At 37.8% G+C, this 15,318-nt stretch overlaps 1 protein-coding gene across 7 annotated transcripts in view; it reads right to left on the reverse strand.

Moving 5' to 3' along the window:
• Positions 1-373: 373 nt before the first annotated feature.
• MLIP (muscular LMNA interacting protein) overlaps positions 374-15,318 on the reverse strand; it is a 416,101-nt gene continuing 401,156 nt past the window's right edge. For 5 of the 7 annotated variants that reach the window (XM_078155317.1, XM_078155312.1, XM_078155315.1 and 2 more), the window contains one exon: positions 375-1,139. In XM_078155317.1, coding sequence (XP_078011443.1) covers positions 1,110-1,139 — 30 coding nt within the window. In that variant the 3' untranslated portion in view covers positions 375-1,109. Of the gene's footprint in view, positions 1,140-15,318 lie in introns of all 7 variants that reach the window. The other 2 variants (XM_078155316.1, XM_078155318.1) reach the window with 1 other exon arrangement.

Genomic DNA, 15,318 nt, shown 5'->3' on the forward strand with positions numbered 1-15,318 from the left:
CCCTCCCCCAGCTGGGCAAAAAGGGAGTTGAGAGAGGAGCTAGAAAAGACATAAAGAGATAAATATTGGGGCTGGTCCAGGGTAATATTGATTCTATTCAGTTCAACCTACGTTAATTGAGCAGAGAACAGAACAATGAGGAAACTAGGCCAATGATGCTGGGGAACTTGGAGATCAAATAGGCATGTGTTCAAACAGATATAACAAAATGGAGAAAGATACAGCATAGTGACTTACATTCAGGAAGACATGGGATTGGAGGTAGATCTCCCAACCAATATTCTGTTAGTTCAGGTTCAATGTTAGAACAAAGCAAGACACTAGAAAGTCATTGAGTAGTTACCAAAAGAAGGTTTACTTTGACATAAGGCAGCAAGGATACCATGCATTTAGCTTTTCTGGATATACCTCCCCTATCCCCCCCTCATCCATACGAAAACTGACTGGTCACTGCAGCAGGAAATGGTGACTCACATGATCTTCTGAAATCTATCAGACCAAATGGGTCTTGACTGCAGGCGGGTTAGTCTTTTTATGTCCTTAGGTAATCATTATAATCACAATCATAAACATGTATATTATACTTACTAGGTGACAGGCGCTACACTAAGTACTTTAAAATAATATTTCCTTAGATCCTCACAACAATCCCGGGAGGTAAGTGCTGTTATTATCATTTTGCGGAAGAGGAAACTGATGTATGCAGAAGTTGTTACTTAGCCAGCGTCACAGAACTAGCAAATGTCCGATGCCATGTTTGAACTTAGGTCTATCTGAATCCAGGCCTGGTGTTCTAGTCACTTCACCACCTAGCTATCAAGAAGCTGCTTCAAGGAATGGTGACTAATCAGGCGCCAGGTTGTTTTTAGGAGAAGCTGATTTCTAATGCAAAAAGAAAAGAGAAATGGTGGATCTGACCCACATTGTGGGGAAATGTGGGGAAAATTATTCCTATCACACCTGGGTTCAAGTTCTGCTTCTGAAACATGAGCTTATATGACCCTGGTCAAGTTTTTTGTTGTTGTTGTTTTGTTTTGTTTTTAACATTTCAGTGTCCTCAGGCTGCTATCTCTCAAACTTTAAACTGTGAGTAAGTTGCTGATTGCAGATCAACATACTATGGAGTTCCTTGCTCGAGCCTAAACAAAGACAAAGACAAACAAAAATTAATAATCAGATAGCTCTAATTCAAAAAATGGAAGGGGCTCCCTCGTAAGGTCCTTAGTTCTCCATCATTGGATATGTTCAAGTAGACGCTAAACAATCACTTGTTAATAATAGAAAAATGACGTATTCACCAGTTCAATTCAATCCAATAAGCATTTATTAAGCACCTACTTTGACTGTACTAGGTAATAATGATATGAGGACAAAGTGGAAAAATACTCCATTGCCCTGCAAGAGCTTATATTCTACTAGGAGAAGATGTATTTAGATGAGGATTCAGATTAGGCCAATTCTAAAGGTTCCTTCTAAAGCTGAGCGTCTATCTTTCTCTGATTTTAGGTGCCACAAGAAAGCTTTGAGCAAAGTGATAGAGGAATTGAGAGATGGAAATAATCATTTATAGCTAGAAAGAAAAAGATCTTTTGATCTGAAGGATGGATAGGCAGAGACTGAACAACTAATTAATCAACAAGCATTTATTAAACATCTACTAGATGCCAGGGTCTGTTAGGTTCTGGAGAAACAAAGATAAAAATGAAAAGGTTTTTGTCTCCAAGATGTTTACATTCTATTTCGGAAAACAATACATAAACATATAAGTAAATACAAATACACATATATGCATATGCATATGTAAGTATACGTCTATACATACACAAGGTAAATACAAGATAATTTCTTGGAGGAGTCATTAGTAGCTGGGGTGATCAGGATAGGCTTCAAGTAGGAGGTCACACAAGCTTAGCTTAGAAGAAAGTTAGGGATTCTAAGAGGTAGAGGGAAGAAGAAATGGGGGGAGAAAAAAGCCAGTAACCTGTAATGAATAATTTAGAATATGAAAAATTTTTAAGTTTCTGAAGCATTTAGTGAAGCAAATTATGAAAAAAATGACCAAAAAAGACCAAATATACAACTGTTTAGATTAAGGAGACATTACAAATATATCTGGACAGAATTTAGCACAGTGTCTGGCACATTGCAGGCACTTAAATGTTTATTGACTCAAAATGGAAGTCATTTGTGATAAAAGGCTCACAGGTAAGAGGAAATAAGTCATTTTGGAAGAGAATTTCCACATAGATGCAAACTGAAAGCCACCCTTAATCATAACTGAAAAGTTCAGTTGACCATTGACCAAGAAAAGTAGATCATGTGGCTCCATTCAGATGACTTGGTTAATGAATCAGTTTGCAGGTTCTTGAACTTTGAAACTATGACCACGAATCTCTTCAAGTACAAGACTGGAAGTCCTGTTTGGTAATCATTTTTGTTTGATGGAACTTCAGCTTGTAAATATTAATCACACAAATTACCAGAAGAATAGAATCACTTGGTTGGAAAAGAGCAATCTGGCTAAATGTTTTCCCTTGACTAGTATTCTGGTGTAGAAAATAAGCTGACACTTATCTAAAACCCTGTTTTCGACTATCCACATCTTTCTAGCCAGATAACAATAAAAGCATTGAAAAGATCTTGAAAGGATCTTAGTAACCACTTAGTCAGAGAAGTATCAGCACTTAGCACAGTGCCTGGCACATAGTAGGCACTTAATAAAAGTTTAATTACAGACTCACTAATTGATACTTTAGTGTGACTCGTGATGTTTTGTTTTACATTTCAGTTGTCATGTACCCCCCTCCCTGGACTGTAAGCTTCCTGAAGGCAAGAAACAAAGAATGTTGTTTGTTTTTTTTATCTTTCCCCTACAACCTAGCACAGTGATCTAGCCAAAGCAGTCAGTGATGATGATGATGAAGAAAATAATGAAGATGATGAAAATGATGAAGACAGTGATAATGATGATAAGATTTATATACAGCTTAAGACTTACAAAATACTTTACATACATTATCTCATTTTCTTCCCACAACCACCTTGGCAGGTAGGTGTTATTATTACCCCCATTTTATAGAGAAGGGGTAGCTAGGTGGTACAGTGCCAGGTTGTAGTCAGGAAGACTCATCATCCTGAGTTCAAATCTGGCATCAGACACTTATTAGCTGTGTAATCCCAGGAAAGTCATTCGACCCTGCTTGCCTTAGTTTCCTCATCTGTAAAATGAGCTGGAGAAGGAAATGGCAAACCAGTCCAATATCATTGCCAAGAAAATCCCAGTTGAGGTCATGAAGAGTGGAATATGACTGATAAATGACTGAACTGAATGTTTATAGAAGAGAAAACTGAGACAGACAGAAGCTGAGAAACTTGCTCAAGATCAAATAGCAAATGAGTGAGAAATGTCAAAAACAGGTCTTTCTGATTCCAACCCTAATACTCTCTCTCTTCACTGTGCACTTAGCTGCCTCTGAAGGTACAAAGGTAACATTACACAGTGGAAAAAAATGCTAGACCAGGAGTCAGGCAAAACTTTAAATCCAATCCTGCCTCCCACACTTATTAGCCATGGGAGCTTGGACAAATAACTGTTCTGAGACTTGATTTCCCCCTATGAGTCAGATGATAATAATAATACTCATAGAGATAATGTATGTGAATGGTTTTGTAAGCCCTGAGAGCTTGGTGTAAATGCCAGCTATATTTCCATCTGGAAAACAAGTGGGTTTTTAAAAGGCTTTTCCTAGCATTTAGGGGAAAGAGCCAAAATTGCACAAATGAATTTATAGTGTTAGAGAACCATCCATTACAGAAGTTAGGGACCTTATCCTAAGATCCTCTGCACTCCCATCTCAGAAGTCAGCAGCAAATCTCCCTGGATAAAACTGACCTCCTTCCACTCCCATAGAATCTGGCCCTGTATTCTACCAGGAAATACTTGTTTGTCACTATTTAGAATTGGCCTTTCCCAAGGCTCAAGGAGGGCAATAACCACAGGGCCTCTCCATTTAAAAGGATTTCATAGGAAGTTGGAGGGCTAAACTGTCTCTTTAGGACCAGATGGGAAAAGATGCATTAGCTCCCAGGGTAACTGAGTTTGGTAGACTGAAGTAATTACTTACCCAGCTCAAGGTCCTGCTACATACCCATTGTTGAGAGACTCTAGCCTGAATTACATACTTCATTTCTTGCAAGCCTCCACTGAGAGACCTTGTAAGGATTCTGGTTTTGACTCCACTGCTTTAGATCCTGCCTTTTACCCTGGGCCTTTTCAGATTTCCTGCCCAACTCACATTTCCAGTTCTCAATCTGGACTTATTCACATTCAATTCTCAACCCAATCCTCAACCTAAACAGGCACTTCCCAGCTTTGACAACCCTGTCATACTCTCCAAGTCAGTGAAAAAGAATTGATCAGAATCGTGAAACCCACTCAACGACTGCCTAGGAGGGACTTAGCACTCTCCTTTGCTCCCACAGAAGGGCAGAAGAGAACAGTGCAATCTTGACAACATTAAATCAAGCCCTAATCTATGGGTGGGGAACCTGCACCCTGGAGGCCACATGTGAAGTTTGGATTCAATCAAAAGACCACACTTTAAGACTTAGAATGCCACATGTGGCCTAGAGGCTGCAGGTTCCCTGCCTCTGCTAAGCTTTTGGAACCCAAATATGCACTCTTTAACAGAGTCTTTTGAAACTAGAGACCCCAAATGCCAAAGTTAGCAAAAGTGGGGCCATGTTCTGACCAAACACACAATACTTTGAGAAAGGGTGATCAAAAGAACATTGAGAAAATGTCAAACTGCGTGCCAAATTGGACATGATAATGCAGCTCACTGAGCATCTCTGAAAAGTTTCATTGAATCATAATTTTGGAAGCAACCTAAGAAGCCATGTAGTCTAACCTCCTCTTTTTACAAATAAGGAAATCAAGGTCCACAGAAGTTAAGTCATTTGCCCAAGGTCATATGGGGAGCAAGTAGTATCAGGATTTGAACTCAAATCCTTTGACTTTACTCTTTTTTTTTTCGGTTTGTGACCCAGCTGAAGTTATTTTTTTGACCCCTGTAGTCTAATTAATTAATTTCTGATTTCTTCATGAGGCAGGCTGATTGTAAGGTCGTATTTTACCTATGAGGCTATGAAGGACACCCTACAGACACTCTTTGAGGCTTTGATCCCCATGAAGTCTATGGTGATTGGTGAGGGTAGAAACAACATAGAGATCAATCCAGACTATGTGGGTGCCCTGTAGATGCCATAAATGATAAGGATGGCAATAAACATAAAAGAAATTCCCTAGCTCACAGTGGTTTGTACGAATTGGAAGATAGGGTCAGGTGGTATACTATCTGCTTGAAATGGAAAAAAAAAACAACTGTGCAGCAGTTGAGTGAAACAAAGTAACTCCATGTACTTTGTCTAAATTGATTTTTCTATATCTTTTGGTATTGCATGTGTCACCTTGGAAACCCAGACCCAATTTCTTTTTCTTCTTCTTAATATTTTATATTTTCCAATTACATGTAAGGATAGTTTTCAACATTCACTTTTATAAGATTTTGAGTTCCAAATTTTGTTCACCCTCCCCCCCTCCCCTCACCCCTTCCCAAGATGGCAAGCAATCTGATATAGGCTATACATGTCCAGTCTTATTAAACATATTTCCACATTAGTCATATTATAAAAGAAGAATCAGAACAAAAGGGAAAAACCATAAGAAAAAAAAACAAAGAAAAAGAGAAAATAGCATGCTTCAATCTGCATTCCAACTCCATAGTTCTTTCTCTGAACACGGATAGCATTTTCCATCATGAGTCTTTTGGAATTGTCTTAGATTATTGTATGGCTGAGAAGAGCTAAGTCCATCAAAGCTGGTTATTGCATAATGTGGCATTACTGTGTACAATGTTCTACTGGTTCTGTTCACTTCACTCCACATCAGTTCATGCAAGTCTTTCCAGGTTTTTTCTAAAGTTTCCTGTTTATCATTTCTAATAGCACACTAGTATTCTATTACATTCATATACCACAATTTGTTCATCCACTCCCCAATTGATGGGCATCCCCTCAGTTTCCAATTCTTTGCCACCACAAAAAGAGCTGCTATAAATATTTTTGTGCATGTGGGTCCTTTTCTCTTTTTTAAAGGCGACGTAGGTTAAGTGACTTGCCCAGGGTCACAGAGCTAGCCAGTAAGTGTCTGAGGCTAGATTGAACTCAGGTATTTTTGATTTCAGGGCCGGTCTCTATCCACTACACCACCTAGCTGCCCCTTTCTTATTTTATAATCTCTTTGGGACACACACCTAGTAGTGGTTCTGCTAGATCACAGGGTATTCACAATTTTATAGCCCTTTGGACATAGTTTCAAATTGTTCTCCAAAATGGTTGGATCAGTTCACAATTCCACCAATAATGCATTAATGTTCCATTTTTCCTGTATCTTCTCCAATATTTGTTATTTCCTTTTTTGTCATATTAGCCAACCTGATAGTGGGATGTGGTACCTCGGAATTGTTTTGATTTGAATTTCTCTAATCAATAGTGATTTAGAGCATTTTTTCATATGACTATAGATAGATTTAATTTCTTCATCTGAAACTTGCCTTTTCATATCTTTTGACCATTTATCAATTGGGGAATGACTTGTATTCTTATAAATTTGACTCAGTTCTCTATATGTATTAGAAATGAGACCTTTATCAGAGACATTGGTTATAAAAATTGTTTTCCAGCTTTCTGATTTCCTTCTAATCATTTGGTTATGTTGGCTTTGTGCAAAAACTTTTTAATTTAATATAATCAAAATGATCCATTTTGCATTTCATAATGTTCTCTATCTCTTGTTTGGTCATAAATTCTTCCCTTCTCCATGGATCTTACACGTAAAATATTCCTTACTCTCCTAATTTGCTTATGGTATCACATGTCTAAACCATGTCCCCATTGACTTATCTTGGAATACCTTATAAGATGTTGTTCTGTGCCTAGTTTCTGCCATAGTATTTTCCATTTTTCCCAGTAGTTTTTGTCAGCTATTGATTTCCTATCACAAAGCTGAAGCCTTTGGGTTTATCAAACAGTAGATGACTACTGTGCCATACCCAATTTCTGACTACTTCCAGTTGGAACTTATTGTGTATCTACAGTTTTGACTTTGCTTCCATCTCTCACACAACCATTTGCTTCTTAGCCTTTCTGGCTAATGACTCAATTCAACTAGCGCAGGGTACCTAAAGTCTATCCAGTCATTACTGCTCCTTTTCTGGAAGAGAAGAGTATTTTCCCTATACCATCAATACTGCCTGGGAATGTGGCTCAAGCTGCAACCAGTACACTTTCTTTTTAAGGCATTCTTTTTCTTCATTGGATTTGTGCCTCTTTTACTATCCAGACTATTTTTTAAGACATTATTTTCATTTTTTTGTGGGCTCCTTTATCAAGCTGTTGATTCTTTTTTGTTTGTGATTTTCTTGCACTTCTCTCATTTCTCTTACCAATTTTTTCCTATACCTCTCTTGTGTGATTTAAAAAAATAATTTAAGCTCTTCCATGGCCTGAGTCCAGTTCACATCTTTCTTTGAGGCTCTAAATGTAGCAGTTTTGATATTGCTGTCTTCTTCTGAGTTTATGTTTTGATCTTTGGCCCCACAGTAACTTTCTAAGGTCAGACTCTTTTTCTGCTGTATAGATCATTTTTCCAGTCTATTTCTTGACTTTTAACTCTATGATAAAGTGGGCTTTGCTTCCAGAGTGGAGGGATCACTGTCCCAAGGTTTAGATTTTTTTGTGCAGCTATTTTGAAATATAATTCTGGAGGCCAGTAAGTTTTTGGTTCTTCCAAGGTGGTATGATCTAGGGGGAGGTCTGTTTACTACTCTCCCAGCCTGTGCTCTGGTCTGAGAGCAACTACAAGCACTCTTTTCTGCCTTGGGCCTATGGGGTAGAAAGCTCTAGTGTTCTGGTGTTCCTCCTTGCCCTGGGACTGAGACCCAGGATTGTGATCCAGATCCATGTATGGGCAATACAACAGAGTCTTGTCCCTGGTGCCAGAAAAGGGACCCTTCTGACCAGCTGTCTGATCCCCTTACAGTCTGTGGGCTGAGAAATCCAGAAACTGCCACTGTCACCCCTGATCCAGTTACCCCCAAGACCTATTGCTGGTTTGCTGGGGCCCAGCTTTCACTGGACTGGGCTCCACTCTCATTCAGGTGCAGGAGACCTTTCTTGCCAACCTTCTAATTTGTCTTGTGCTAGAAAATTGTTTTATCCCATCCTTCAGTGGGTTCTGCCCCTCTAGAATTTGTTTTGAAGCATTATTTTAAGTTGTGTGGAGGGCTTTGGGGGAGAGCTTAGGCTAATCCCTGCCCTTTCTCTACCATCTACACTTTATTCTTGCCACCAGTATACATTCAAAGACTGACTTTCTGATGAATTTGCCAAACTCTTATGGAGCAGCTTTAGCCAAGGAGAACATGCAGGCAGCTTCCGCATACATCCTCTTGTTTGGTGAATGACAATGATGATGCTAGCTAACATATGTGTGTATGTATGTATGTATGTATGTATGTATGTATGTATGTATGTACATATGCATGTGCATGTATGCGTACAGATTGTGTAAACATGTATGTGCACATATACATGTGTCTATACATATGTGTGTGCATATGCAAGTGCTAGTTAGCATCCCATATATACATATGTACATATATATACATGCATACATGTATGTATATCACTTCCTATATACCAGGCAGTGGGTTAAGAGCTTTATAATTATTATCTCATTTGATCTTCACAACAACCTTAGGAGGTAAGTACCATTATTATGCTCACTTTACAGGTGAAGAAACTGAGGCAGAGCTGAAGCAACTTACCCAGAGTCACACAAGCAGTAATTTCCTAAGGCTAGATTCAAATTCAGGTCTTCCTGGTCCCAGGCCAGTGCTCTATTCACTTTTCTACCTGGCTGCCAGGTGAACCAATTTTTGTGTGATTTTTGTAGTTCATCTCATCAGGCTTCTAGTGCACCCTAGTTGTTCCCACCCACTTCTCAACCCCAAGCTTCTGCTTAGCACCAACTCAGGAGCAAGACTCTCATGAGCACTCTGTAATGGCACAACTCCATCCACTCCTCTGAAGTAACCATTGCCTCAGTGTTCCTTTCCCATCCCACAGATTATAATCCCGCCCTGAGAGTACATATTGACTTCCCCAACTCTAAGGGAGCAGTGTAGAAAAACAAAAAGAATGCCAGACTTCAAAGTCCAGATACCTCTTTTCATAAGTCAATTCCCAGCCTTATTAACTGTATGACCATAGTAAGTCACTAAATGACCCCAATATGTTTGTACTACCCACTTCATAGGGTTATTTTGAAGGAAGACAATGATAGATGATATAAGAGAATACTTCAGACTATAAAGGTGCCCTATAGATGAAGACATTATTTATATAAATGTGACTTTATCATTTTTTGAAGATATTGTAAGATGGAATTCCTACTCCAAGTATAAGTTGTACTACATTAGATATTTTTTAAACTTTTTTTGTGTCATGGATCCCCTCGGCAGTTTGGTTAAACTTATGGACTCCTAATCAGAATAATGTTTTTAGCATAAAACAAAATATGTAAGATTACAAAACAAATGAAAGATTAGTTAATATGAAGATGTAATTTTTCCTTCCTGAAATCTGTACAGAGATCTCTGGGAAGGGGGAAAGGGTAAAGGGAAGGGGAGAACGACTCCTAGTTAAGAACCCCTAGACTAGATAATGCTTGAGATAATTTTGAGATTCTGAGGATTAAACATGTAGTCTTTATCTAACCATACTTACTTCCAATTTCTACCAAGGCTAAGGGAAGGATGATTTCTTTACAAAGCCCAGCTACATGACAATGGAAAGAGATGCCCCATCCATTTGTACTCAGTATACATGTGATTACGTGGTTGAGCTGTGCCATATTCAGATAGGCAGTGTTGTGCAGTGACTAGAGAACCAGACATGGAGTCAAGAAGAGCTGGGTCTGAATCTTGGCTCAGACATTTACTTGCTGGGTATCTCTATACAAGTCACTTTATGCCTCTGAGTCTCATTTTCTTCATCACTGTAGCATCCATCTGGCTCGTTCTTCCAACTCTCATTGTCACTGGCAGGTTGGGAAATGAGATGGGCAACTGCTTCCTCAGATTCTGGGAGGGGCAATGAAAGGGGGTTCTCCTAACACTGTAGCTTATGAGCCTCTACAAATATCTTCCCTTTAACAGTCAGCCATTGAATCCACTTAATTTTTTTTGGGGGTGGGAGGAAGACTTTTACTGAAATGGCGTAGCAAAATTATAGTTACCAAACATTCCCTACCAAAATCAGGGGCATACGTGCACACAGATACACAGAGTCCATTAGAAACAGAGATCGCATAAATTTAAGGCACATGGTATATAGACACACCAAGGCACCACACAACAACTGGACTTCAATGCCCTTCCTTTCCCGGAGTACTCTCTAAGTTAATTGTGGAACATGGCATAGCTGATAAATTAGCAGCTTTGCTATTTAGCTGGGTTGTCAGTCTTTGCTGGCCTGAGCTAGCTTTTCACTAGACTGATCTGCTATTGGACTGGCCTGAATCAGTCGCTAATTCACAGGACCATCTTTTCTTTGACTACCTCAGGGCCTAAGCTCTGAGGTTTGTCCCTTCCAGGAAGGATGTGGGACAAGTCTAAATTCTCCTGTTGGACAAGTGCTCCTGTCTCAGATTAGGTTTTTTGTCAGTGAAAGACCTCAAACTTACTTATGGTGACCATTTCATTTATACTTCCCAATTTCCTGCTGGGTCTTATGTAAAAGAGTGGCTGAGAACCAAGGCTTGAAGGCAGTTTATACCCTAGAGCAAATTCATGGCCTTTGTTGGCTTTTTCTTATGTAATCCTCAAATCCTTCAAAGGTGTGGAATATTTCCCTTCCATCTGAAAGGGCTTTCCCTTTATATCTCAACATCTGTTTGGGGCCTTATAATCCTTTCATTTCGATAAAATTCAAGAAAGCAAATCCCTACATCTGTAAAATGAGGGCATGAATAATAACTACTTCCAAAAATCAACGTGAGAATCAGAAGAGAGAATTTATGTTCACAAAACTGAAAGTTAGGTATGATGATGATGATGAGGATTCCATGCATTGATGGTAATGCATATCAAAACATTGCCTAGAATGAGAAGCTTCAGGAAAAGGATTTAGATTACCCCATGGACAGACTAAAGGAGTTATGGCCACCTATAGCTAATAATAGCAACAATAATAAAAATAGCAGCCAGTATTTATAAAACGCTATAGTGTTTTAAGGTATGCAGAGTCTTCTACAAATATGTCTCAGTTGATCCTACAGTTACAGAGGTCAGGATTGAAATGATAAGCAATGAGTGTGATGGAGGAAAGGGAAAATTGGCATATGACTACACTGAATGGTGAAAAACATACTTAGAATAATGGGATTAATGATCTGGAATTGGAAAGGACCTTTGAGGATAGCTAATTCAATCCCTTTTAAAATATTAGAAACTGAGGCCCAAAAAAGCTAAGGAATTTGTCCAACATCATAAAAATAGTTAATAGCATGCTTTTATATTTTTACCTAGCCTCTAGTAAAAGCCTACCAAGTTGAGAAACTGCCTAAGGCAAAGAGCCTAAACAACTCCATAATCACTCCATAATAGGCTCATGAATCTTCCAAAGTTGATAAGGCTGTACAGCTAGAGCAAGGTTTTGCTGGGGTTTTCTCCAGCTTCTAGGCCTGACAAGAAGACAAAATTCTCTTTGGAGGCAATCCTCTAAAATTACTTTCTCAGTCATCCAACAAAGCTAAGAGATTAGAAAGGAGCCAGACACACCAAGCTAACTTCCTTAGTTAGATTTTGGCTCTCGGAACAAGCATAAGATGAGTGAGAGCTAGGCTGGACCATTCAACCAAATACAGATTTCTATTCATTCATTTTCATTATTAATTGTAGAATCAAAGGCTGTATTTTGAAACAGACTTGACAGGCTAACATTTTTTCTCATAAGCCTAGAAAATAGTTCTTATGAAATCAAAAATGACCTTGTGCTGTCAAAGCTGATTTACAACTTTATTCTCATACCTTCTGGCTCATTTAAGTCCCCAAAAGTGAATAAAACAACCGCCCACATATCGGATCAATTGAGGCTGAAAAGTTTTGGGGGAATTTTTCCAATTAGTTAGGTGTCTTTTGAGGTCAACAGGGACCTTGCTAACAGTGTTTTTCCAATACTCATCTCCACTTCAAAACTAGCATAAAAAATAATAGATGACCTCTACCCTAAAGTAGTCTTCATTGGATGACTGCCACTTTAGTTTGAATTGTGAGTACTATAGCCCTACCCAACATACAAAAGTTCTCTATCCTCCCTATTTCTGGGTAATCTTTGGGTCCTGCATTTTTTGTTTTGTGTTTTTAGAAATATTTTTTTATTGCCTTTTCATTTCATACCACGATCATTTCCCCTCTCTAATCTATATTAAAGCCTATCTTACCACAAAGGAAAAGAAGCAAAACTTACACCTCAGAGACTATGTTTGATGACACATGGAATATTCTGTCTTTGTAGTCCCCTATGTATTTGCTACAAAGGAGAAGTTATGTTTCATAAGTGTCTTTTTTCCCTCTGACCTTCATTGTTTTCTCCCAGTACCATTACTTAGCATTCAATTTCCTTTTAAAGATCTGTTCTTTTACATTATGAAAGTCATTATGTACATTGGTCTTTGGACTATACTTATTTCTTTCTGCAACAGTTCATATTCTTCTCATATTTCTCTGAATTTTTCATTTTCACAATTTCTTACTATGCAATAATGTTTCATTACATTCACACACAACAGGTTGGGTTTTTTTTTCAGCCACACACCAAATAATGGGTACTAACTTTGTTTCTACCACAAAAGGGTATGGTTATAAGTATTTAGGTATATATTGGACCTTAATTTCAATCTTTGAATTCTGTGGGTCACAAATCCAGTTGAAACATTATAGGAAAAAACTTAGTTACTTTTCTTTCACAATTCAAAATTTAAATTGGGAATTCTCTAAGACTAATTCACATCTCTATTGGTGTTCTTGTCTTACCAAGTGCCTCTAACATTTACTGTTACTGGATTTTGCTTTTTTTGTCTTGTTCTGTTTTGGTTTTTTGGTTATCTTTTATGATGTAAGGTGAAATCTCTGAGTTGTCTCAATTCAGATTCGTCTTAGTATTATGATATGGGTTACATTCTGGAGCATTTATAGTTTATGATTATTCTTTTGAAAATACCTTATTTAATCATTTATCTATTGGTGAATAATTATTGTTATAAATTTGTGTTGATTCCCTGGATATTTTGCATCTATGTGCCAAGTCCTGGGTTAAGCACTGAGGATGGAATTACAAAAAAGAAACAATTCCTACTTTCAAGGAGTTTACATTCTAATGCAAAAGATAACATGCATGTGTGTGTGTATATATATATATATATATATACATATATATATATATATATACACAGCATACATATATTATATACATACATATATATATATCATGACATAAATGCAAAGTAAAAACATATAGATACAAAGAAAATGACAAAATACAAGTAATTGGGGATAAAAGACATTAGCAATTGAGAAACCAGAGAAGGTTTCATACAGAAAATGGTGCTTGAGCTGCATAATTAAGTAGACAAAGAATATTGAGAGCAGATGTGTCCAGAACTACTTCACCACCTCTCCATGAAGTTTCTGGTTCAAAAAAAAAAAATCAGCATATGAAATAACCCCAGGGCAACCAGCCTTACCCAGAGTCCCATGGAAGTTAGGGATAGTTGTTGTGGTTGTAGTTGTTGTTGTTTTAATATACTTGGTAGGACAAATATACCAATCATGAGAAAACCAAGTAAAGACAAACAAAGTGACTAGAAAATTCCCTTGCTGTCAGAGGATACATTGAATGGAATGACCAGACAAACTCATTTTTTCTGACTAAACAAACTCTTTTGCTCTGGGGAAAGGGACCCTGTCTAACCAAATTGCTTCACTTTGTCATGTTTTTTTTTTTCCTTCTGATCTGCATTCTCTTGATCTACTAGTCCAGCTAGTCTATCAAAAACAGAAAATTATATTAGTTCCATTTGTCTTGTTCTTGTCGGAGCCATGCTAACTCCTTATGGTTGTTACTTTACAAATAACTATAAATCATCCATCTAACAGTACAGTCTAGAATATTCCTAGGAATTGAAGTTAGTTGTCATCAGCCTAGACTTTCATTCTCTAACTTTCTCTCCTTTTTGAAGACTGGGATAACTTTGGCCTGTCTCCAGTGCTATGGCATCTCTCCTCTTCTCCAGGATATTTTTTAGACTGTTTCACTTTAGCTTAGCAATTACCTCCACCAGTTCTTTCTGTATACTGGATTGTGTTTTATCAGAGGCTGGTGACTTGTATTCATTGAAAGCACCTAGATGTTCGCTTTTCATCTTCTCCCTTATATTGGATTTCAATGTTAAGCCTTTTTTTTTTAAAGCAATACTCTATAGTCTGAATATCATTTTTGGTAGGAAAAAAATATATAAGCATGCCATCTCTACATTGTCTGTTATCCTCATCCAATATTTCCCAAGCAGCTGGTCTATTCTTTCTTTGATCTTTCTCTGAAGACACTTCTCATTTTTAAAATTCATCACATCTTCAGAACATAATGAACTATAAGATTAAAATGATCTCAGTTTAAAAAGAAATGTTTTACAGAATTTTAAAGGAGCAGGGTAGTGATTAACAGAATGGTTCAGAGAAACAAACACTGAATTGGGTTTAAGGAAATTTGTGCTCTGGCCTCAGCTCTGTCATTAAACAGCTAATTAATTTAGGAGAAAGTGTTTTCACCTGTCTCAGATTCAGTTTCATTTTCAGTAAAATTAGAGGGTGGAATTTAATGATTCTTAAGAAGTAAGATCTCAGTTCCTATAATCCTACCATGAAACCCTACTGACTGACACACATTTAGAACTGAAGGGGACCTTAATGAAAATCTCAAATTTTCAAGCCTTCGAATTTGAAATGATTTATTTAGGGGGCAGCTAGGTGGTGAAGTGGAGAGAATACCAGCCCTGGAGTCAGGAGGATCTGAGTTCAAATCTGGCCCCAGACACTTAACACTTACTAGTTGTGTGACCCTGGGCAAGTCACTTAACCCCAATGTCTAGAAAAAAAAAGAATTCAAATGATTTATTTAGTGTAGATATAGATTACA

The sequence above is a fragment of the Phascolarctos cinereus genome, unplaced genomic scaffold (assembly GCF_003287225.1).
Source record: "Phascolarctos cinereus isolate Bilbo 61053 unplaced genomic scaffold, phaCin_HiC Scaffold_5;HRSCAF=322, whole genome shotgun sequence".
In the NCBI taxonomy this organism is placed as follows: Eukaryota; Metazoa; Chordata; class Mammalia; order Diprotodontia; family Phascolarctidae; genus Phascolarctos; species Phascolarctos cinereus.